At 38.0% G+C, this 26,995-nt stretch overlaps 1 protein-coding gene across 1 annotated transcript in view; it reads right to left on the bottom strand.

Moving 5' to 3' along the window:
* The window catches only part of KCTD8 (potassium channel tetramerization domain containing 8), a gene marked incomplete at both ends in the record, with an annotated part of 273,534 nt that extends 247,139 nt beyond the window's left edge, over positions 1–26,395 (bottom strand). The window contains one exon of the mRNA XM_080698168.1: positions 25,450–26,395. Coding sequence (XP_080554294.1) covers positions 25,450–26,395 — 946 coding nt within the window. The remainder of the gene's footprint in view (positions 1–25,449) is intronic.
* Between the last annotated feature and the right edge of the window lie 600 nt (positions 26,396–26,995).

Below are 26,995 nucleotides of genomic sequence, written 5' to 3'. Positions count from 1 at the left end.
GTTTTTTAACCAACATATTAGAAAAAGAGCTTGTAGTATCATTAATATATACAAATAACAAACAATGAAATTTAAACAAAGTAGAACTCTCAATGCCATGTCATAATTAAAATATAGAATTTACAGAAGGTCCCTTAAGGATACAGTAAAATGGGGTGGAAAGAATAAGAGTTTGGGCATGAGGCTCACTAGCTTAATCCCAGCCAATCCACATATCAGATGTTTGAATTATCCTGAGCTCCAGTCCTTGTGGCAGTAGAATAAAAAATGGCAAGCTCCTTTCTCTTCCATAAGCAATTATTATGATTAAAAGAAATAGCACAAAAACCTATGATAGTATTTGGGAGTTGGCTTATATCTAGCGAAGTTTCGCTTTCATTTCCTCTGCGTTTGGCTGCTGCTGTTGATGCTGTTGAGTAGGAAAGAAACAACCCTCCCCAGATCTACTTACCAACTACAGTTTGTCTGTATCAGTTTTCAGGGTAAACTTGAAAAGTGATTTAGTTAGCAGTTCTCAGGGCAATTCCCTGCCCCTTCAGAGAACATGTGGCAGTCTGAGTACATTTTTTTTTTTTATTGTCACAAAAGGGGAGGGAAGGAGAAGCATGTGCTACAGACATGTTTTGGTAGAGACCAGGGATGCTACTAAACATCCTACATCAATCAATCTTCCTAAATACAACAAAGAATTACTGCATCCAAAATGTCAATAATAATCATCAGGTGTGGCGGTGCATGCCTGTAATCCCAGTACTGGGGAGGCTGAGATAGGAGGATCATGGTGTGAGGAACTCAGCAACTTAGTGAGAACCTGATTCAAAATTTTAAAAAATAATAAACATTAGGCTAGGGGTGAATCTCAGAGGTAGAATGTCCCTATAGTTTCAATTCCCAAAGCCAAATAAATAAATAGATAAATAAAAACATACATAAGTGTCTATAGTACCTAGGTTGAGAAACTCTGACTTAACCCACTTATTTCATTTAGTGAATACCCACCAGAGAAAAGAGACTGCATGCTTTTTTCTCTGTGGAACATTTTGAAGTAATGACAATGATCTGAATGCAAAATAGTCCATTAGTGAAACAGTTATGCTCTTAATTATTGTGTGAACTGTCAAGATATCAGTGAAATAGTGTCTGAGCAGTTCATTAATGGACACAGCTGTGATTCCAGAAAATGTCTACAAGTCTGTCTGCTTAATAAAAAGTGACCCAATTCTGCTCCTCATTTTAGCTGGAAGAAGTTCTTGACAGTGGCACATGAGAGACAAGGAACTTCTCCCACTAAAGGTGAACCTGGAATTCTAAAGACAGATGAAGAGTAAAAATCTAGCAGGGGAAAAATAAAGTTAGGAATGTACCAAGAGTTTATGGTTTACTTGATTAAACAGGGATAAAAATAGGAGATTTTTCATTGTAGCTGAGATATGAACAGAAGACGAGCCATTTGAAACATAAAACAGTGTTGTCAATGTCCTTTCAGAAGTTGCATTCTAATGTTTTATCCTGAGTAGAAGTTAAATTTATAGAACAGATATTGAATGAGAACTCAGAATTAGCCTTGTGGCTTGCTTGATTTAATGGCAAAACATAGAGACAGCTTACATATTTTCAGGTGCAGAGAGTAAAAACAGTATTTAAATACTATAATTTCATCTTGCATTTTTAACTAACAATATAATTAAGTAGATACATTCTATAGGTTTTATCAACTAGTTTCTATTTAGCATGGCCAAATGGGTTCTCATTTCACTGTAAACTATGACTACAATCTATTCTTTAAGTCCAGGAAGACTTTTTTAAAAATGTAAGTTGACTAATCTTTTACAAAGATGAACTCTGGCATTAAATACACTTTCTTGGGTCCCTACCATCTGCTCCAACACACTGGTCATGACCAGTCTGGCCAGGTAACTATATTGGCTGCTTACACATAGAGTAGGCATGTCCTCACCTAGTGTTTTCACTCCCAGCCCAGCACTCTCAGGGATCTTCCTACTCTCCAGTCCTGCCTTTAGACTCCACATATACAGAAGGTAAATAGACATTATCTTTTCACTTCTCTGTAAATTAAATTCGCTTCTGTCCTCACAGACAGAAATTAGTTCAGAAAAGAAATTAAACATTTTACGTACTATTAAAGACAACTAAATTCTTGTTTGTGAAGCGTATGCTAAAAACTATCTTATTTGGCATTTTGTGCTCATTTTTCCCTTCAAAATATCAGGTTTCTTTACATAACTTAAGTTTGGAGATTGTTTTAGACCTGTTTAAAATATAAACACATAGACACTTCTAATTTAATCATAAAATATCTATATTACCAATCATAAAAATTTTATTACACAGTTTCCATTGCTTTGGACCAAATTGAGTCCACCCCCAAAATGTATTTGTTGAAGTCTTGCCATCAGCACTTCATAATGTCACTCTACTTGAATGTGGGGTGTTTTAAAAGAGGTAATTAAGGTTCAATGAGGTGATTAGAGTAGGCTCTAATCCTATCTGGCAGGTATCTTTTAAAGAAGAGTTTGGGACACAAGATACACACAGGGGAGACCAGGTGAAGATACCAGAAGAATATAGTCATGCATAAGCCACAGACAGAGGCCCAAAAGAAGCCATGCCTGCTATACCTCCATCATAGGCTACCAGCATCCAGAGTTGTAAGAAAATAGCAATTTTTTTAATCCACCCAGTCTGTGGTAATTTTTAATGGCAGTCTTAGAAAACTAATCCACTCGTGGGGAAGAAGGATTTATTTACCATAGATCACTTCCACAATTGAGTATGATTTGCTGCTTTTTCTCTGTCTGCATATGTAAGGACAAAAGGCAATGAAAACTAAGCTGACATTAGCCACTATTTGACTTCTCTTCAACAGGAATGCCACATAACTATGTGCTATAATTTGGACCTGTGGTGTCCCCCAAGGGCCCATGTGTAGACAACTTGGTTCCCAGCACTGCAGTGTTCCACAATGGAGCTTTGTGGAGTGTTTAGATCATAAGAGCTGTGATGAAAATAATGGATAATCAATGGAGGGATTCACAAGGGAATGTATTATTGGGAAGTGCTGGAAACTATGTTGAAAAAGGTAAGCCACTTGGGGCAAGTCCTAGAAGAGTGTCTCTGGTCTCTAGACTCTTCTTTGCACTCATTTGGGTTTCTTTTCTCTTCCTCTCTGTCTCTCTCCCCTTCCTGACTGCCATAAAGCAAACAGCTTTTCTTCACGCACCCTCCTTCCCTGATGTTTCTGACTTGCAGACAGCTGCCCATGGACTGAAACCTCTGAAATCTTGACCCAAAATAAACCTTTTCTCCTTTGAGTAGTTTTTCTTAGGTATTTTGTGACAAAAAAAAAAACTGACAACACTATGCTTACATTAATCTAAGTCTAACAAATCAGCAAGCTTTGCATTTAATAAGTATAAGGAGATAATTTCATTTTGGCTTAAAAACAACACACACACACACACACACACACATACACACACAATTGCGCACACACACACATACACATATATAAAATGAAGGGAGAGAGAAATAAAAAGATAATTTAAACTGAATAACCTAAGTTAAAATGTGTGGAATTCTTTATAAAATATCATTTATTATTGTCTTGTTTTTTAATTGAAAGATAATATCTTACATTTTATCATGTATAAAATTATATTTTGAAATATATATACCCTGTGTAATGTTTAAATCTAATTGACAAATGCATTAATTACCTAAATGATAATTCATAGTTATAATTTTTTAGTAAAAGGACAGAATATACATTGTGGAAGAACAAAATATTTCAAATCCACTCTCCTTATGTTGTAAAAGAATATAATATTTCTGTAACTATATAATATGTCATTAACTATAGTCACCTTACTGTATAATTATATCTTATAATTACACTATGGTTGCATTATTATTTACAATTGCACTATAGTCACCTAACTGTATAATTTATCACCTGAAATTTATTCCTCCTACCTAATAATTATGGGTTAGGGGGTGGAGGCCCTTGGTCAAGAATACCATTTAAAAAGAAATTTATTTTAATTATGTTCATAAAGAACCAACTAAATATACCTTGAGGAAAGACAATTGAAGGCCAATTTTTGATGAGCAAAGATACAAAAATCCTTAATACTAGGGATTCACATTCAAAGACACATCATGATGCTGCTGCATCATGGTAAATTTGGTTTCATTCAAAAAATAAAGGATGGCTCAACATAGTCAAGTCAATACATAGAGCTAAGGACAAAAATCACATTATCATCTCAATAGATTATCATCTCAACAGATTAAAAAATTTCATCCTATTTTCAATCAAGAAATAGTACTTTCAGACACAGTTTAAGACTCCACTTTGCAACAAAAGGAAACCAGATCTAATATACCAATAAAAGTATAAAAATAAAAACATAAGCCAGGTGTGGTGGTGCACGCTTGTAATCCCAGTGCTTGGGAGGCTGAGACAGGAGGATCGCATAGGTTTGAAGGCAGCCTCAGCTACTTGGTGAGACTCTCGGGACTTAGTGAAACCCTGTTTCCAAATAAAGTATAAAATAGGTCTAGGAGTATAGCCCAGAGGTAGAAAAGCCCCTGGGTTTTACCCCCAGTATCACAAAAAAACACATAAAATTTATCTGTAAAATAAAAATAAAAATAAATAATGAACTTATTAAAAATAATGAAAACCAAACTACCAAACAATTGTATGCACATCTATGTTCATAAGCACACAATTCAAAATTGCCAAACTATGAAAAAAACCAGCCAAGATGTCCATCACACAGATGAATGTATTACAAAATTATGGGATATGTACGCAATGAAATTTTATTCAGTCATAAAGCAAAACAAAATTATGTCATTTGCAAGTAAATTGATCTAACTTGAGAACATTATGCTAAGTGAGATTAGTCAGTCACAAAAAGTAAAATGTTGGATGTTCTCCCTAACATGCAGAAGCTGGGGAGAAAATGGGACATGGGAGGAATCTACATGAAGAAGGAGAAACCACAGAAGAGCAAACCAGCTGACATAACAGAGAGGGATGGGAGGGGTGAAGAGGGAAATTTCCTAATGTACATGATGTATATTCACAAACATATCAAAGTCAATCTCTAAAACAAGCATAAGAGGAAGGGACGAGAGAGGTAATGGGGTGAGAAGTGGTGAATGAGTGATGTGTGCATGTATGCCTTTATCATCTTGTACCCCATTAAGATGAATGACTACAGTGCACTAGTAAGAAAAATAAAGAAAGGAAGAAAAAAAAATAACTGTCTTTAACTTGACTAACCAAAACATTTGTTTCTGGTTTAACAGTCAATTTCTCTGGAGAATTTTAAAGCACCTTGTAACTTACCAAGAGTTTTATTTTTGATAAGAAGTGATCACCTCTATAGAAAATAATTTGATTTTGACTGCTAAATGCCTTAAGGAGAGCAATGGCCGGAAAGTCAGGGGCTTAGCTTCCAGCCTAGTTTGTATCAATTTAGCCCTATAATCTTGATAAAGCCACTTAACTTCTCTGTTTCTTCACACATGTGAGACAGCCAAGCTGGCTCAGACTTACAGTGTTAACAGACATGACAATTAGGAGTTAAAAATGAACCTGTCTTTTAGCAAATGGATGTAAGATAACACACCAGGAGATGAGGGTCAGAAAGCCAGCTCAGCCTTCTGAGACTTTGTGGTCAGCAGAAATACCAGGGAGCCAGAGCCAGACAAGATGAGGTCACTAAAATCAAAGCTACTGAGACAAGACAATGGTCTGTCCTATTCTGAAAATAGTATTAGTGATGATCCCAGTTTCTAGGGGAAGATTCCATGTGGTGAGAAGCAGACATGTAGTATAGTCACGGAAGTCTTTAATAGCTACTTTTACTTTATTAGCATAGTAAAAATCTCAGCGCAAGGTGGAGACTTAGATGAAACATGTATTGCATGAAGAGGCATGATCAAGAGGAGCACAGGTGTAACTAGAACCCTACTGCTGTATGTGAGGACATCGAGAAACTGGGCCCTTGGGCTCCACGTAGACATCATGTTCTCAGTCAGCCCAGGATTTTCATCACCCATGTGATGTCTCGCTTGTACTTGAGCATAATAGAGTCTCATTCCTGTTTGCTGTGCTTTCATTTGGTTCTTCTGATAGAAAGTGCAAGAACCCACGAAACCAATAACACAAAAGTTAAGAAATTCATCAAACTAGCAATCAGTGTTATCAATACTGTTTTTTGATTGCAGATTTCTTTAAAATCTTATAAATACTAGAGACCTCATTCTCTCCTAAAAATGTACAGTTGACTTTGAACATAAAATTGTGAACAAATATCAGAATATTCACAGATATCCATGGGACACCAAAGCCTTCCCTCAGATAAAATACTTCTAAGTGAAAAGATACTAGAAATTTAACTCTAACAGCTAAACAGGTAGAAGAATGTGTCAAGGTAGGTTGCTAAATTTCTGGCTTGTGCATATTATTTAATGGCATATTACTGAATAGACAATAGAAGAGATGAGAGAAGAGAAAGAGATTAGGAGATTTTTTACTTACCTTGGATATCTTAAGTCAAACATACCACTTACATGTTAACATATAAATGACTAGGGAGATCTGTATATAGCACAGATGTGGCACTCAGAAGAGAATTCCATGTTAATCCACTTCCATCATTCTTCTCTTGTCTCAATATTTATAATATTTGCTAGTATCTTCAGGATAAAGACCTATTTTAGTTTGTCTCATATAGTAAATTACCTGAAAGTCAAGATGATGCCTAGGATGATACACATATTTTAATATTCCTTTTTAAATAGTCAAGCTGAATGATTACTCATCTGTGAATTTGACCTTGTCACCGGCTCTGATAATGTTAAGCTTCACTGAAATCTTAACAACAAAAGCAAAAATTCTTTAGTCTGTATCTTTCAAAGAACATCCTGGCCTCTGGTACTCAATTTTTATCAGAATAGCTTTTGAGCCTTTGAGAGATTTACTCCTAGGTGACCAGAAATCTATGGCATACCTCAGCCATCTCTCTAAAATGCTCTTTGGGATTTTCTTAAGACCATAGGATTTATGACCTCAGGAGTTCTTCAGTCTAATATTTCCTTCACATCCCTGCAGTGATTTTGCAAACAGGTCTGGAAATTTCTAATTATTATTGTTCGTTCCATGACACTTGGACAAGTTAGATCTTTGTCAAAAAAAAAGTAAATAAAAGTGAAGCATTTTTAGTCTCTAGGGTATTAAGTGCATGGGCTGCCCTAAGCAAAATTATGAAGTAAATAGAATTTACTTCTCACAAAAGACTACTTTAACTCCAAAGCTAGAGTTTGGATGTTAAATGTCACCTAAAGGCTCATGGGTTAAATGTGTGGTCCTCAGAATGGCACTCTTGGGAGGTTGTGGAACATTTAGAAGGTGGAGCCCCGTGGGATGACCCTAATTAGGTCAATGGTGGCATGCTCTTGAGGGGGATTGTGCGACCTAGGTCACTGTCTCTTTCTCTCCATTCTGGCTGATATTTTAAGTGGGTTTCCTCTGCCAAGTATTCCTGCTATGACTTGCTAATCTTGCCAGAAGCCCAAAGCCAAAGGGTCACTCAAACTTGGACAAGAACTAATAAAACTATAAGACTAAGTAATTTTCCTCTTCATAATTATCTTGGATATTTTGTTACAGCGATGGAAACTGACTAGCACATTTGTGTTCCTGTCAAATGGCTTTCCCTCTATACCTAATTCTAGTTAAAATGCCTTATGTCTTTCTTCCTTCTATCCTGATTAAAACATTTTCTTGAGTGATTTATTTCATTCCTATATCTTTATTTTAGCAGATGAACATATGTATTATTTATTAGTTCCTATTTAAAAATAGTCACAATTCATTTTAATTTTAAAATATAAGAATTTAAGAAAATTTTTGAAAAAATAAGTAAATATCATACTTCAATCTAAATAACAAAGTATTTCTCCATACAGCCTTTAAATGCATGGATAGTCATTAATTTTACTCTTATTAAAAGCATTCTACACAGATCTTTTGCCTTTCTTTTATATAATATTTTAGTGAGAGGATTATTTTTCTCAGAAACAACTTGTTTATATTAGACACATTCTTAAGCATTAATCCAGAAAACTTCTCAAAGCATAATAATCAGTAGGGTCCAAAAGCTCAATTTTAACTAACCTCTAAGGTGATACTAATACTACTACAAGTACCTTAGACATCACAGCTTTATTTATTTCTCCATCCATTCTGGAAGAAGCACTTGGTCACATCGACCACTTTTATTGAAGTTCTTAACTTGTTCTAATCTGTTCTTCATCTCATGAATGTCAAGAATCCACAAAAGGGGACAATCAAATTATCTATTCTATTTACTTTTGTATCCACATCAGAGATTATCTTCCAGTTATATAATTTTACCATTATAAATTTATAATTATTTTAATTATCTTTAAAGTCATTAATAAGCTCCTAGTTGGTATATACAATAGATGTTTTCAGTCTTAATGTGTAGCCAGCTCTAGTCATCAGTTACACTGTTGGATATACACTTCTTTGTGCTTAATTTTTCCCCCATAGCTTTCACAAGCACTCTTCTCTCTGGTACATCTAATGCCTTTCTGGTCTTGCTCAATAGAATTTTTAGCCTCTTCTTTACCTACTTCTTCAACACATTTTTCTTCTTCTCCAAACTCACTGATCATTTCTGACCTCCAGAACTTGCATATGGGACATCTCCCTGAAAACTGTACAGATATCGTATATTCAATAGATCTAAAATTGACCTATAACAAGGTAGGGCTCCTATCAGTCAGTACACCCCCTTCTGAAAGAAAGCTATTGCAAATTGTAGAGTGATTTTTAAAACCTCTTTCTCCAACTTCTCCACATCCAGTAGGTCATAATGGTTAAGCTAAGATAGGTTCAGATGATAAAATGAGACCTTCATAAAAAATCAGAGGATCAAGTTTCACTAATAATTTAAAAAATGGAGGCATACATGAAACAAAAATGGTCTGGAATATCCCACATAACCTCCAAGTTTCTTCTTTCCCATGTGGGACATTCACTCTCTAGCTCAGAATGATCCAAGAGGAATTAAAAAGTATTATGGGGCCCCTTCACATATATGGGAGTTTATACATCTTTAAATGTCAATGTTACATACTTAAAATATGAAAAATGAATAAATAGCATATGTGATATCACATCAGGGAATCATGCATATAGTTCTGTACTTATTCACAATAGTCAATAGACAGGGTTATCTGGTAAAGGCCTTCACAAGATAAAGCTCTTCCTAACAAAAAATATCACTCTTTTACTTGACCATCCAATTGATAAGGAGATTAGACCAAGTCTCCTACCTTCTCTTCCTTCTTCTAAGACATTACCCCAATAAATTGAATGAATGAGTCACAGGCCAGCTGCCAGCTGCTTTAGTTCCTTACACCCAATTCATTTGATCACACCACCTACATAGCGCCAGGATTCATCCTTTATTCCCCCCATTACCATGCGTGTGCATTGGCTCCTCTCTACTCTGAACCTTTCCAACAGTCACCAGCTACCCAAACAAATTTAGTTTCCTCAATTCCATATGCCATTCTGCTTCCATAATTGCTTCCTGCAAAGACCCATCTGATCACATCAATTTCTAGTTTAAAGTCCTTTGCCGGGTGTTTAATGGCCTAGAGCAACTTTCCTGTGCCTTTATTTCCAGATTTCCCCATTTGCACATTTCCTAATATCCAGCCAAATCAAATGATTTCTTGAACATACCATGTTTGCATGAATTTGCACATCTTTCAAGCCTTATCGCATGCATACCCAGAGTTCTGTCAATGATTTGCAAAGTCACTTTTTCTCTAATGTTTTCCCTGAACCCTCCATTCAATTCAGGCAGTTCTTTCCTCCCCTGCATCACCATTGTTCTTTATAAATAATAAGTAAAATAGCTAATTTTGGTGACAATTGAATTTGAATATGGTGCTATACCAGGTGGGAGATAAGTGACCTCAAGATATTTAAGCGATTTTTCACCAGATTTAAAATTAAAAGTAGAAGAAGCAAAACAATAAGCCAGGATCTTTTTATTTTCTTCACCTCTTGCCAGAATCCCTGTGCAATGATAAAACTATTAAACAATAATTTGATAAGAACTTAAACAATGAAAGGATCAGACATAACACCATTTACATCTATCAAGCACGTGTGATTAAAAACAGTATACAGATTATCTATGCAAAATGGAAAACATAGAATCATCTATAAATATTCTTGACCAAAAAAGGATAGAAGCTGAATCTAGTAAAGGCTGAATTAATGTCCATTTATTTTTATTTACTTATTTACTTACTTATCTATTTATTTTGCAGTACTTGGGATGGAACCCAGGGACATTCTACCTCCAAGCTACACTCCAGCCCTATTTTTTTTTTAATTTTAGTCTCTTCATATTTGAAATAGTATCTCACTGAGTTGTGAGGGCCTCGCTAAGCAGCTGTGGCAGTCCAGGAACGAACAACTATCCACCAGTCTCAGCCTCCCGAATGCTGGGATTACAAGCATGTGTCACCACGCCTGGTTCAATGTCCATTTATAGAAAATATAATGACAAAGAAACAATTTAAGTGATACCAAAAGAAAGCAAACACCCATTGGCAGGACATGGGGCATTAATCGGGTAAGCAAAACACTATTTGCTCAGTAAACAAATTGGTGTACTGCATGTAAGCATAGAGAAAGAAATACAAAGAGGTAAAGAGAGGAGAAAGGATTATTCTATATTAAAGGAAAAGAGATGCAAAATTAAAGTCTCTAGTCCTGAATTTTAAAAAAGAAACAGCTATAGAATATTTTTAGATTCTTTTGGAAATAAGTTTATATACTGTATCAGATATTGCCAAGAAATTTTTATTTATCTTACAATGGTTGAAAATGTAATAGTGGTTATGAGTAAAAGGGCCAATTTTTTTATTTTAGATGTTGAAGTGTATAGGGATAAAATATAATATTTTCTATTTATTTTAAAATTCTTTAGGAAAAGAAGAAAGACAAATTCGTGTTTTGATCATTGTTTAATCTATAAGATGGATATTTGGGAGATTGCTCTGAATCATCTTGTCTTTTTTATTGTGTTTCAAATTTGCATGATACAAATATTTTTTAAAACAATGGCAACAACAAAATCCAAGTAGTGACTGGAAACTGCAGCCCTGGCAGGAGCCAAGAGTGTCACACAAAGGTTACTGCCCTGCTGACAGAGCAGGCAACTTCTTCCCAAACCATTAAATTAAGAGAGAGGAAAATAAATGATTTTCAGGGTCCATAAAATAATTCTTGAGCCTAAAAATCACAAAGGATTTGGGTTAATTCACTCATGAAATGATCTGAGGTGCACAATGATTTTGAAGGAATTATTCTACCACAGAAACTGCACGACTGGCCATGAAGGACCTAGATTATTTAATTCTTAAAACAGTTCACAAGCCCCTGACTTACAAAGATAGGAAATGAGCTATGGAATCTGTGCAGCCGCAAAGAGAGCGCACTGCCACTGACACCTCAGAAGTGGCTGTGGGGGACAATTAACTGGAAAGAATTTTCCAGAAATGGGGAGAGGAGGGCCACGAAGAATTGTTGGCAAGGGAGTTTTACTCAATGGAAGAATCAGGTGCTGCCAGATAGATTTAACAGGGAATTCTATTACCAGTAAAAGGACTTTTTGTTACATCTGCACAGCAAGGATTTGCTGTAGACCTGAGCCTGCTGTGTGCTTCTCATTCTCCCATTCTCAGATCAAAAGCTCTCCTTGAGGTCCTCCTGGCTCTTATTGGAGATTGTTTATTGAATAAAATAGGGGCAAGCTTCATATAGTCACATAATGCATACCCAAGCGGTCCACAAGGACTCACATTCAGACTTGGCATGATGCAGTACTGACTAGGGTTCCAAAATGGAGGCAGGCTGGTGAGACTTGGTGTTCTCTGTTAGGGCAGTTTAGAAAACTTTAATTTTCATAAAGGACAGTTTTACCATGTTAAGCAGGATCATGTATCCTGGAATTTTAATAGGAGTAGAAGGTGGCCAAAGAGATTGTAGTGAATTCTCTTAACTAGCTAACTCAAAACCTTTCCAAACCCCATTTAATCTTAAGACTGAAAACCTAGAAATTAGATTTTGTGATTAGGAATCAGAAAAGTAAAATTTAATAATAAATCACCTATTTTTGCAACAATTGTGAAGGTGAACATTACCAAGTACTGGGAAGAAAGAGGAGATTGGGGAATCCAGGTGAGCTGCTTCTAGGTGTGTAGACTAGTGCACTCGTAGTCAAGAGACATAGCCAGAGTCTCAGAAATTCCCAGGTATGCATGTTTCAAGAATTTTCACACAGGTCCACTATAGATGTGCTTATGATCAGATTGAAGGCAGCCTGAGTTAGATAAGAGATACAGTGGGGAGCAACCTGTAGCAGTTGGAAACAGCAAGTAGTAGTTTAGAAACAACCACTTGACTTAGGTGGACACAGGAAACTGAAGAAGTCTCTGAAATGGAATGCTCAATGAGAGAGATAATACATACGTAAACTAGAAATATAAGCAAGAGAAAACAGCACGCAACTTTTACTTTCCCAAGATACACATAAATGTGAGGATTCACATTCAGTAAATCAGAATGGTTAACTCCAGAGAGTGATGTGGTGATGAGTAATGGTGTGCACTTTAAAAATTGTAACAAAAACACGAAACAGATTTGTGGAGACTAATGGTGGCAAGGCACCTGAGGATCTGTTGATGTTGTTGTATTTTAAAACTCCATTTCTTAGACTCTCTTGTGGCCTGGTTCTATATGTAATTCAGGTCCCACCCCCAGGCATTCTTGTGAGATGAGTAGAGGCATCAGAGAAGAAAGAAGGGTGCTATAAACTATTTTTTTAATTGCCATGTGTAATATTAGAGCACAGTGCTCCTGGAGATGCCTGGAAGGTTCTCAATTCTGCACTCCCAAACACTGAGAAGGCAGCACCTCCCTTAGAAGCCCCACTCTATGATGGGGTTGGAATTCATTGCTAGAAGCTCTGCCCTTCCAACTATTATATACAATAATTATATATATTATGTTGTTATGTTATGCTACCTTACATTATGTTATGTTATGTTATGTTACATTACACTACACTACACTATATTATACATATTATCTTATATTATATTATATTTATTATATTATATTTATATTATATTATATTATATTACATGCAGTAGTCTATTATACTTGATAAGTTTGTCCTAACAGACATTAGCTGGAGTGGAGTTTGCCATCTGTAAATGACCTATGAAAAATAGAGTATTTGAAACCATTGACTTTTCAGACTCAATTTTTTTTACATGGTAAAGAGTTTGAAATTACCATGGTAGTTTTCTAGAGCCACTATAACAGAGCATCCTAAATTAAATAGATTCAGCCATAGAAATGAATTTCTACCATATGATCCAGCTATTCCACTACTGGGTATCTTTCCAGCGGAGTCAAAACCAGAGAACTAGAGTAATGTATGCATACACATGTTCACAGCAGCACAATTTACAATAGCCAAACTGTGGAAACTGTGGTGTCCATCAACAGATAAATGGATTACAAAATTGTAAAAAATATGCAATGAAATTCTACTCAGCAATAAAGAAGAACAAAATAATGTCATTTGCAAGAAGATGGAAAGTCCTGGAGAATGTGTAAAGTGAGATTAGCCAAGCACAGAAAGAGAAAGGACACAGATATTTTCTCTAATACGCTTGAGCTAGGAAGAATGTGGGATACCAGAGGGACTCCAGATAATGGAGGAGATTCTCAGAGGAGCCAGGGAGGAAGGGTAGGGGAGGAGAAAGACTAAGGTTCATTAATGGAAATACTACCATCTACTATGTTTATAAGTAAATATAACACTATCAATCTGGGCACTTGGTATTGGGAGGGAGAAAAATGGGGAGGTAGGGGGGACCAAGTACTGTGTGAAGGGATGCCACTATCAACATACTTTACATTATTATCTAAGACTATAATGCACCAATAAAAGCAAGAGAGAGAGAGAGAGAGAGAGAGAGAGAGAGAGAGAGAGAGAGAGAGAGAGAGAGAGAGAGAGAGAGATGCAGTGCATTTCCCCACAGTTCTGAGTGCTAAAGTCCAGTCCTGGAACATCAGTGGAGCTGTTTCCTCCAGAACCTTAGGGAGGTCTTTTCAGTGCTTCATCCTACCTGAGGTGGATTGTTGGCAGTTTGGGCATTCCCTGCCACATACAAACTTCACTTCTGCTTCTGCCCTCATGTTCTCGTTCTCATCTTGGTGTTCTTGCTCTGTATGTGCCTATCTTTATGTCCAAATATCCCCTTTACTTAAGAATACTGATCGTATGGGAAGAAAACCCACGATAATGACCTCATTTAATTGAATACCTCAGCAAACATGTTATTTCATAATAAGGTCACCCTCTGAGGTATAGGACAAGGGGAGCATGTGGTTAGGGTTTCAACATATCTTCAACCCATTATATATTGCATACAGTTTGACAGAAAAGGTTTCCTTGAGTCTTGAAAGTCCAGTGACTGTGATAAAAACTGTGATAAATCTTTTCTCCTTCCTTTGGGTCCATCAAATACTGGTATTACTGAGTTTCATGGCATGAATTCTAAATAATGGATTATTATTATAAAAATGTGGTTTGATAGAAGCAGCTATAAAACATATTTAAAGAACTAAGGTTATTTTACAATCAAACATGCTAATACAAGAAGTAAAAACTGAAATATAATGGGTTTTGCTTGTTTTAGAAACACATCAGGCCAGTAGAAGAAAAAGAATGATCATACTAAGCTACAGTAACTTCGATGCTACGTATCTAAGCATATTTATTCTTGATTCCATTAATCAGCAATACTAACAATTGACATTAAGTTCCTTTTCTTTTGTTACATGGCAATTGTATAACTTTTATCACTCTCTATGAGGCATACTAAATCAACCCATCATAGTATTAAGGCCATCCTTAATTTGGACTCATTTCCAAATTTTCCATTCAGATAACACCAATAATTCACAAACACCACAATTTCTTCCACCATTCATAATAAAGGTGCTGCCGTAGCAACTTTCTTAATAAAAGTAGATGCTGCCTCAGAATTATGTGCACAAATTTTTGTCCTCCACCTGCAAAGAGTCATGCCAGATATAGCCTTCACCAACTGGAAGCAAAAAGGTTAGTATGCTAGAAAATTACCGCTGAGTAGTTGCCAAATACTTCCTTCAAATACCTGGGCTTTCAAAGCAACTAGAAAACTTATATTCAAAGGACAGTTTCAATAGGAGTTGATTGACTTCACAGCTAACAGATTTCCTAAGATTATGAAGATACATGATTAAATTTAAAATGTAGCTGGAAATTTGGGCCAAGTGCCCAAATTCTGGGCAATGTTGGAGCCCATGTGGCTCTCTGACAATTTGTTCTCTTGCATAAAACTGTTGAAAATCAGACCTAAAAGCTCTCATCAGAAATATAAAACATAGGAGTAAAAGAAAGGTTGTCCAAATCTATCCCATGTTCTGAGAACTCTTTCATTAATACTTGTTAATTATACCAAAATTGATCAATACCATCACTAACCCTAGAAGACTACATACCCCCAAGCAATAAAGAACCATCTAGAACAAATTCTTTCATAGTATATTATAATTTATGTTACATTTAGCAACTCAATAACTTTAAAACTCACTAAATGTAGCAGATGATTTACAGGGTAGCTTTGAATAGGTGTTGCTTTCAATTTTCTCAAAAAAAGAATTCTGTGACAAAAAATAATGTAGAGAAATGGGATTTGCTATATATTTTGCAGCCTTATCATTAATAAATGGTTGTAGTAGCTAGTATGTATTGAGTACTTAATTTGTGCCTGATACTACCTTATATTTTATATGGATTTTTCATTTAATCACAACAAATCAATAAGGTGAATACCATGTTTCCCCACTTTCCCTTCAGAAGAAAGATTATTATTCTCAAGACCTCAAAGCTAGACCCAGATGTTTTCAAGAAATTCGACTAAAAAACATTAAGCATTAAACTATTCATAGTGTTTAAGGCTTTGATTCCAGCATAGTCTCTCGCACAGGACTGATCTCAACATTTTACTTGTACCAGAAATGTTTTAAATATGTAATTATGGAAAATTATATAGAAAAGAGAAGTATTATAGATCCCATGTCAAGGTCTTTGTAACTATTATCTGGTAAAAGAAATAAAAGTAACACAACTGAGTGGTTTCAACAATTCACTGTTCTGGTGATATGAAATTCCCTAACGAACATGATGTACACTCACAAACATATCATCGTCAATCTCTAGGACAAACATAAGATGGAGGGAGGGAGAAGGAATGGGGTGGAAATTGGGAAAGGGATAATTGAACGATGTGTGCATGGAAGCCTCTACCATCTTGTGCCCCATTAAGATGTATGACTACAAATTACCAATAAAAATTTAGAAGAATAAAAAAGAAATTTGTAACACTACATAGATTTCTTATATTCTTTGGTTATTTTAACTTGAGAATGATTACAGTGTATTAGGAAATAACATAAGTTTACAGCTGAATAAGTCAATAAGCAGCCAACTAACAAGAATCCTATTAAATAGCAAGACACTCTGTGATGCATTGGCCAAAATAACGTTTCTTTTTTATTAACTACCTTGACACAAAGGTAATGAGTATAGGTAAAATAATGTTGATTTTTTATCACTTAACAGTAATAACTGTTAAGTGAATATTAGTATGCCTTTTAAAAGCTGAGTCTAGAGTACAGTACACAGCTAACTAGATCCTTGCCTTTGGAAGTGCCTATCAGTATAGACAGGTGCGTCCTGAAATTAAGTTACACCAAAATAGAGCTGGAACACATCTGGAGGCACAGCCATTCTATATTCTAATATTTGTGTGGGGGAGGGCAGGTACTGGGGATTGATCCCAGGGGAATTCACCTCTGAGCTACACCCCTGACCTTCTTTTTTTTTTTTTTTTTTTTTGTAGTACTAGGGATGGAGCCTAGGGTTATTGTACCTCTGAGCCAACCCCTATTTTTTATTATTTTGAAACAAGTTCTCACTGAGTTGCAAAGGACCTCACTAAGTAGCTGAGGCTGTTAACAAACCATGATCCTCCTGTCTCTGCCTCCCAAATGTTGGGATTACAAGCATGTGCCACCACAACCAGCCTCCTTTTTTTTAATCTTGAAACAAGATTTTGCTGAGTTACTGATGGCCTTCCTAAATTACTGAGGCTTACCTAGAACCTGTGATCCTCTTCTCTCAGCCACTCAAATACTAGGATTATATGTGTGCACCACCACAACCAGCTATGTTTTTTTCTTAAAGGGTAAGTAGTCGCTATTGTAGATGTGGCTACGTTGAACACTATATCTACATTTGAAAGTTTACCATTCTAATAACTTCATTTACAAGAGTCTTTTAATCTTTCCCACAGCTAACATTTTATTTATTTTCATTCTTCATTGTGGTATGTAACAACTTCTAATGCAATTACTTCTGCCTCTTACAAAAATACCAAAAAATCCCTTTGTAACACAACTTAAACTTGCAAACTGTGATCACTTTAAACATGAGGTCTGAACCTCTGCCATGGTCTGGTAGCTACTCCATAAACTTACTTTAAATTGAAATAAAACTGGGTCTCAGCAGGAGTCATCGTAATGAACTCTTCAGCATCTCTACCTCACTCTTCTATCTGCACATTCATTCAGAAAACATATATTATTGAATGCTTCAGCTGTTGTTAGCCATTTCATTGAGCATCGAGAGTGTATAATTGAGACTTAAACTCTCAAAGAGAAAGTCAATGTGGAAGATCAACATGAAAGCACAAAGTTGCATATGTAGGAAAAACAAAATGATGAGGGACCAATAAGATGCAATAAAAATGTAGAGAAGTGTAAGCATTCCATGTAAAGGAGTTTCCCACAAGGGTTCACTCAGCATTACATGACTATGATACCAGGAGATCCACTACAAAGCCAATGAGTCACAAAAATTGTATACATGATAGAAACTCAACTGAGAATGCTTCCTGTATTTTTATTTTTGAAAATGCAAAGTGTAACAAAATTTGTATTGGTACAAGCATTAGGGATATAGCTCAGTGGTAGAGGACTTGCCTAGTATATGTAGGCCCAAGAATCCCCCCCCCAGCACTGAAAAATATGGGGAAAGGGTAAAATATAAACATATGGTTATTAGAAACTACTGATAAGTATGTGGAAGACAGGGGCAGAGCACCTACATTCAGATGAGCAGCTTGAATTTCTCCATTACATTTACAGCTTAGAGTGGTTAACTTACTGATTGGAATGACTAAGCTCCGATTAATAAATTCATTCTAACCTTAGGTAGAGCCTTGTTAAACCTTGTGCAGCCTCTTACTACTAAATAACACATGGGATTACATAAGTCAGCAGCATGTTTTGAAGGCTTCTGGCTGCTGAGTGGGACCAGTGCCCTAAAGTTCATTCAAAAGAGGCCCTAAAATTTTTTCTCTGTATAAAATATATAGGTTAACCCAAAATTCTATTTCCCACGTACTTAAAATTCTTCATAAAATTTTTAGATTTCAAAAATACTAAAATCCAATTTCAATATTCAGCAGATATTTGGTGCTTTTTTGAATCTCATGCTACCAAGTATATACCCAGTATTTAGACCAATAGACATATATATATTTATATAAATATAAGTATATTTATATAAATATAAATGTATATTTATATATATTTATTTATATTATTTATATGTATATTTATATATAAATACATATTTATATAATATATTAATATACAAATAAAATATATAAATATATTTATATATAAATATAATACATATAAATATATATAAATTTAACAAAAATGATTTCAACTAAAATGCCTTCCTCATTTTGCCACCTTCTAAAAAGTAACATATAAAGTGTGTTGTATTTTCTATTTACAAAAGATTAAAATGATAATAAATTCTGACAATAATGTAGAAGAATTAGAAACTCTTATATACTGTTGGAGAGATTATAAATTAGTACACTATGAAGATCAGTATGGAGGCTTCTCTAAAGACTTCTCTAAAGACTAGGAATGTAACTACCATAAGACTTAACTATAGGATAACTCATGGGTATCTTTCCAAATGAATAAAAGTTGGAGTACTATAATGATACTTGCATACCATCTCTGCAGCAGCTTCTCTAGTATGATCATAACCTTTTAAAATGTTTTATCTATCGATCATCTATCTATTTGTCTAGAAAAACTTGAATCACAATTTTATATGCAATTATTAGTCTCTGTATATGAGGTTTTTATTTTTATTTTATTTTATTTTTGCCAGTACTGGGGATGGAACCCAGGGCATTCTATCTCTCAGCTACACCCCCTCCTTATTTTTTAGTCTTTTTTGTTTTTTTTAACAGAGTTTCACTGAGTTGCGAAGGGCCTCCTTAAGTAGCTGAGGCTGTCTGCGACCCGTGATCCTCTGGTCTCCACCTCAGGAAAAATGGGATTACAAATGTGCGCTACCACGCCTGGCTTGGGATTTTTATTCTTACTTTTATAAAAGTCTTAAAATGGTCAGGCACGGTGGCTTATGCTTGTAATCTCCACACTTGGGAGGCTGAAACAGTAGGATTGCACATTTTCAAAGCCATTCTCTCTGAATAAAAGTATAAAATAGGTCTGGGAGTGTAGCCCGGAGGTAGAATGGTTCCCAGGAATCCCAGAACCAGACCAAAAAATAAATAAATAAGATAAAAGTCTTAAAATTACAAGTATTACTTTTAATCAAAAAGTAACTACTTGAATTTACTTTATCTGTGTGTTAACATGTTAAATTGACTCTCTTAACACTTCTGAAATATACATTATTATGAAATATGAATGAAAATATTAAGTGTAACGGGAATTACTTTGAAAAGTAAGTAGACTATTTTTTTTCTTTTGGTGGTACTGGGGGTAGAACCCAGAGGCTTTCTACCTCTGGGCTATACTCCCAGATCTTTTCTTTTATATATTTTATTTGGAAACAGGGTCTCACTAAGTTGCTGAGAGCCTCACTAAGTACCTGAGGCTGGCTTCGAACCCCTGTGATCCTCCTGTCTCAGCCTCCCAAACACAGGGATTACAAGCCTGCGCCACCACACCCGGCCGAAAATAAGTAGACTATTAATTTCATTTTCTCAACTTAATGCCAGCTAATAGCGGATGGCAATAGAATAGATAACAATTAAATGCTAACTCCATGCATAGTTTTCTTATTTATGTATTTATTTATTTATTTATTTATTTATTTATTTAGTGGTAATGGGGATGGAACCCAGAGGCATTCTAACTCTGAGCTACACCCCCAGCCCTACTTTTTTATTCTTTATTTTGAAACAAGGGCTCACTGAGTTGCAAAGGGCCTCACTAATTAGCTGATGCTGTTGGTGAACCATGATCCTCCTGTCTCAGCCACCAAAGTGCTAGGATTACAAGCATGCGCCACTACACCCAGTGTATTTTTCTTTTTTAAAGAGGACATCTACACAAGTTTTTACCCCATTATGATGTATGAATACAATGCACCAATAAAAAGTTTACAAAAAATATAAAGAGGACATGTTTTATTTTTAACTACAGAGTACTCACAGATTCACACATGTATATGCAAGTTGTGAGTACCAGCATCATAATCTCCCAAAGAGAAAGAACCTTGCCAAACAAAGCTGTGGCCTTTCAACCTTTCGCCCCCACGAGCTGTGTAAAAGTTGATTTGCACAAAGTTGTACCAGGATAGCAAGGGAAGATAAATCCATAACACTGTGAAGAAGATACCTTTAAAGACCACAATGCATAAGAGTTCAATGTTCTACAAGAGCCCATGCTATACTACAACTTTTTTGTATGCAAAGTTTTTGTCATCTTCTGTTTGCTCCATTGTTGAATGGGGTACACATGTTTCTCAAACAACATTTGGAGTTCAAAACTGAGAGGACTATTAAGAGAACAGGAATAATCAGCAGTGCCTTTACCAAAAACTCACTAAATGTAAGAAATGAAGGGAATACATACTGCTAATTAGGAATATGGCAGCTTCTCTAAAGACTAGGAATGTAACTAAGACTCAACCACACCGTAACTAATGGATATCTTTCCAAAAGAATACTAGTAAGAGTACTATAGCTTCTCTAGTATGGCCATAGCTTTTTTAAATGTTTTATCTATCTATCTATCTATCTATCATCTATCTATCTATCTATCATCTACCTACCTACCTACCTATCTAGAAAAACTTGAATCACAATTTTATATGCAATTATTAGTCTGTATATATGAGGTTTTTAAATTTTTTGCAATAATCCACACACCGCATTTTAGGCATGTAACTATCTACTGTTTATGAAATACTGCACAAACATAAAATGCCTTTTTTGTCTCTTATTGTAAAAAACAACCACAGCCACACTTACTAGACATTCCCTAAAACAGAAAAACAACAAATTACTGTTTTCCACAAGAAAGGAAAATTCATCTTCAGTATTAAAGAGTAATATGAAATTTCATCGTACTACTGTATGATGTGGTGTACTGGAAAGATTTGATAAGTAAAGACTTGGGAAGGAAAGCAAATAAAAATGTCCATGTAGTCAAATGAAGCTGTCATATAATGTTTAATAGCTTGTATATAACCTTGAGTATAAGAACTCAACAACTTAAACAAGGCACTTAAGGAGATAGAAATCCAGCTCAATATTTATCAGAAAATATTGCCAAAATAGCCAGGTGTGGTGGTACTCACTTGTAATCCCAGTACTTGCAAGACTGGGACAGGAGGAGCAAATGTTTGCAGCCAGACTCAGCTATTTAGTGAGGTCCTCCACAACGTAGTAAGACCCTGTTTCAAAATAAAGAATAAAAAAATAGGGCCGAGGGTATAGCTCAGAGGTAGAATGTTCCTCAATTCAATCCCCAGTACCAAAAAGAAAAAAAGAAAGAAAAAAATATTGCTGAAGTTCCAAGTCCTAGTGGAAAGTGCTAAAATACTTCTTGGCTCTGAATCATAGATGGGTTCTGTTGGAGTTGAGACAGAAAAACTATCTAAAGTATAATTGACAAGCCTAGGTGATTTGCTCTGAAAAATTCCATGAAAGAAGTTAGTTATTCAATTAGTTGTTTCAAACTTCAGAAAGTTTGGTATGATATTCTTTAACTGGAAAATAATTTTCTAATTAACGTTACAATTAAATTAACTCTCGTGTCTATATAATTAAAATAAAATTTTAATTTTGACCAGAATTATAATGTCTTTAGAATATTACATGCAATAGTAACACACTAGCATTTGTTAATCTTTGACTAGGTATCAGACATTTTCTAAGCACTTATATTATCAAATCCTACAAAATTGGTAGTGTCAGCCCCATTATACAGGTGAGGAAACTAACAGATAAAGTGAATAACTTAACCAAGATTATATATTTGGCAAATGGCAGTGTCTGGGATTTGAACCACTTTCTCCTCTCTTTTCTTTACTATAAGAACTTAGGAGTGATAGGGACGACCAAAATTGATGTTCAAAATAGCTATATTTCTGCCATTTTTGCAGTAGCATCAAACCACTAAGTTCACATGTTAACTTGAATTTAAAAAAACATTAAAATGACTGATAAATGTGTTATGTGCTAAATCGTAAAGGTTATACAATGAATCAACAAATAATTATTTATTGAAGGAACTGTGTCAAAGGGGAAATAAAATATATTAAAGCTCTTTTTCATATAAAAAGTAACTGTACAATGAGGTCATCCAATGATATTATCTTTATGAATATTGCAAATCAACTTTTAAAATACAGGTTTATCAAACAAAATAATTACATCCTGTTATTACCTAAAGCGAGGATTGAAATACACATCTTTTTACAGTCTATTGTGATTCATCAACTATTAAAATATCTCCATTTAAAATAAATTGTGAAAATATAAGCAAGCTATATAAAACATAAATAAATATATGTATACTAGCACTCAAGATAAATTTTACCACCAAAATTAAAAATGAAAGCTACATTTGACTGATCAAAGAACAGGTTGCTACTTCAAAAGAACAATGTTTAATATAGAATTCAGCACTTTCCTCCAAAGTTAGGAACCACTGAAGATGATGGGTTGTTTCCCTAGATTTCTGGGAGTATTATCAATGAACCTCAGTGATCATTAGAAAAGTGAGTATTCAGCAAGTGCATATTCATAATATGAATATATTATTTTATTTACTGCTTCTCCTAGTTTCAGAAATGAAACATATCCTGAATTTTAAGTCTCTCATTTTATATTTTCAGTTAAATTGGTACTTACTCACTTCAACATACTATTTTAAAGGGCATTATTTTTCCTAATGTAGAGACAAACTATTATCTCTTCAGATCAAAATAGTGAACAATTTGAAGTCCACAACTTTCTAGAGAAAAAAAATACCAGAATCATAAAAATTTTCCAAAATTTAAAAAACTCAACTCTGCAAAACATTCGTGCTTATATCTTCTAACAAAAAACCCTAACCACAGAAAGGCAAAAGTTCACTTTACATCATCTTCTGAAAAGGCTGGAAATATGTCTTTGAAAATGAAACGACTTAGATGTTTAAACTCTTTAAGAAAAAAGTTGGTAAAGTTCCCATTGATGAGGGATATGATGTAAAAATATGTTGAAATACTTTACCTTATATTGTAGAGGTTTTATATGAATAAAACAGTACTTTCCTTTGTGTGTCTTTCCTGACCATCCATATTTTTTACAACAAAGAATACCTTCAGATAATAAAGACAATTTGGTTTTCATTTACCAATTCAGTGGACAAACCTAATACTTTTTAAAAGGACAATCTAAGATTTAATGTACTGTGTCACTCAACCTTTTAAGTTACTAGAATTAACAGTCACTGAAACATCTTCTAATCCACTTTGCCCCTGTACCAGGAGAGGTCACCCCTTCTCTAGTCAAAATAAAGTGTAGGGGAAAAAAAAAATGTTCAGCTCCCAAATAGTGAGTGGATTACCAAAATGACACAATGAAAGCTGATCTATTTCTACGTTAAGTGTGCTTTCAGTGCTGCTCTCCCTAACACTACAGACAAGTTTCAAAGCTTCTTCTGTGTTGCCAAGGGAGGGGGGGGGGCGGGGGAATGTTCCCCAAATAATGTTCATGCTGCCATCCCAGCTGGTTTTTCATTTGTCCAAATAGCCTTTGAATCGTTTCCCTCTCGCTTTACACTCGTCCCTGAAAAAGTGCCCACCACACTCCCACTCTACCCACAAGCCCCTGAGGGTTTCCATTCTGGCATTTGGTGGAGTTCTTTCAACTCCACAGAGCCCCTCCCGAAGCGCACTGTAATAAACATCCTGCCAAATATTCTGCGAAATCCTCTTCTTTATTCTCTCATTGAAGAAAGTCGCTGCGCTTACCTTAGAAGTGGATTCATCCCTGCTCTTCGCACCTGAGAGGCACAGAAATCACACACACACACACACACACACACACACACACACACACACACACGCCACGCCCCTTTTCTAATCTCCAGCCCAGAGAGGCTGCGCTTCAGACTTCCGAGCTCCTCGCAACCTCCGGAGTGCAGAGTCCTGGGCGGTGGCACGGGAGATGCTAACCGCCGGCAAGCCCTGCATTTCTATTGGTCAGCGGGGGCCCTGGTTCCACCTGCCCCGCTCGCGCCCGGGCCCTGACCCGCTCTAAGGCTCATTCCTCGCTCGTGTTGCCCGGGTCCACAAGGCGCACTGTTGGGGACCTTGTGCCCCACAGAATCCACAGAACATAAACCTGGCGACAAGGGGCAATGTCTCGCGGCGCCATGAACTCTGCCCTTTGGAGACACACCACTTAGGAACACCTAAGTTGATCCCTAGAAGCCCAGCTGGAGGAGGAGGGCCTGTAAGCGCAGCGCTGTCTCCTCCAACCCGAGGTCCAGGGAAGCCCAAAGCCTACAGGTGCGAGGCGGGGCGGGGCAAAGTCAATATCTAAAAGTTAATAAGGAAGAGGACCAGGTAGGGACTGGGTGCTATTAAATTGATGAGAGAAAGAAAGAGAGAGAGAGAGAGAGAGAGAGAGAGAGAGAGAGAGAGAGAGAGAGAGAGATCGTATGGGGGAGAAGGATAAGTAGTGTCCCACCCACTCCATCCATGAGAGACCAGCTGCAAGTCCAGCTCGGTCTACTTAAATCAACTTAAATCAGCCCCGGCTGGGGACACCCCTGCGGGGGAGACCCCGCCCGGGCCGGCCCAGCTCAGGCAGGAGGTGTCCAAGTCGCGAACTTACGGAAGAAGATGTACTCGGTGTAGCTGCTCCAGATCTTGTCGTCGCGGTACTGGTTGACGAAGGCGGCGGTGCCCGAGGAGTTGCACGCCACCATGTGGAAGCCGGCCTCCGACAGGCGGTCGAACGCCTGCTCCAGGTAGGTGAACTTGAGGTAGAAGCGGGACGTGTACTTCTCGGGCTGCCTGTCGGGGTCCCGGCTTTCGTTGAGCGTGTCCCCGAAGACCTCCTTGGCCAGCGCGATGCGCCCGCACACCATGATGCGCGCCACCCGGCGGAACTTGGCGTCGGCCTGGTTGTCCCGCACCGTGGTGTAGGAGCCGCGGTAGCCCAGCGTGAGGAAGCCCGAGCGCTTGTCCGCGGCGCCCCCGCCGCCGCCGGCGTGCGCCCCCGGAGCCGCCGCCGCCCCGCGCAGCAGCAGCGCATCGCTGCTGCCCTGCGAGACGTTGTCCTCCAGGTCGCTCTGGCAGCCCTCGTCGTTGAGCGAGTTCTGCTTGGTGACCTTGGGCGACAGCAGCTTGACCAGGTCGGCCAGCTGGAAGTACTCGGCTTCGCGCAGGAGCCGCTCCTTCTCGGGGAAGTGCTCGGGCAGCGCCAGCTGCTTGTCCCGCAGGTAGTCCAGCACGTACCTGAACAGGAAGCCGTCGCGGTCGATGAAGAAGCGCGCGCGGCTGTCCCTGGGCAGCTCGCCCCGCCGCCGGGCGCCGCCCCGGGGGCTGGCCGGCGAGAACATGCTGGCCAGAGTGCTGTCCGGGACGCTGAGCAGCGTCGAGTGCTTGGTCACATAGACCTGGCCGCCCACGTTCAGCTCCACCACCTCGGGGAAGGGCGAGGGCGCGCAGGGCCCCGGGGCGGCGGCCGCCGGGGCGCCCGGAGAGCTGGACGCCGAGACCATCTCGCTGATGGGCAGGATGGTGCCGCCGCCGCTGCCCGTGTCCTTCAGAGCCATGGTGCCCCCGCCGGCGGCCGGGCGACCCCGGACAGCAGCACTTTGGGTGTCCGGAGCCCCAAAGCGCCCTGTCCGCTGCGTGCGCCTGGGCGCCTGCACCCTGGGCGGGCGGCGCGCTCCTCCGGGCGGGCGCTGCGCTCAGGTCCGCGCTCCGGGCTCGGGGCTCCGGGCTCAGGACCCCGGGGCTCCGGGCTCCGCGATCGGGGCTCCGCGATCGGGGCTCAGGGCTCCGCGCTCGAGCGGCGACGTCGGCGGCGCCCCGGCTCCATCGGGGAGCGAGGCGCGGGAGAGGAGTCCGCGGGAGCCGCTGCTCCTTTGGGGCGACGGCGGGGAAGAGTGAGGGAGACTTGCGGGAGGCGCTGGGCTGCGGCTCGGCTCTCCGCGGGGAGGGCAGGAGGAGGGGCCGAGCAAAGAAAACTCGCCGCCCCGGCAGCTTGCGAGCGAGCGAGCCGCGCGCCCCGAGCCCCGAGCGCGGATGGCGGCGCCAACTACTCCCCGGGCCCGGGAGGCGGCACTGACGTCAAGCCCGGGCTGGGACCCGAGCCTCAGCTGTCATTTAAAGAGATAGGCTCCGGCGCCGCAGCTCGGCTCGGACGCTAG

Source organism: Muscardinus avellanarius, assembly GCF_963383645.1.
Source record: "Muscardinus avellanarius genome assembly, chromosome: 6".
Lineage (NCBI taxonomy): Eukaryota > Metazoa > Chordata > Mammalia > Rodentia > Gliridae > Muscardinus > Muscardinus avellanarius.
Note: the sequence above shows the minus strand (reverse complement) of the source record. Positions and strands in the feature narration are given on the sequence as shown.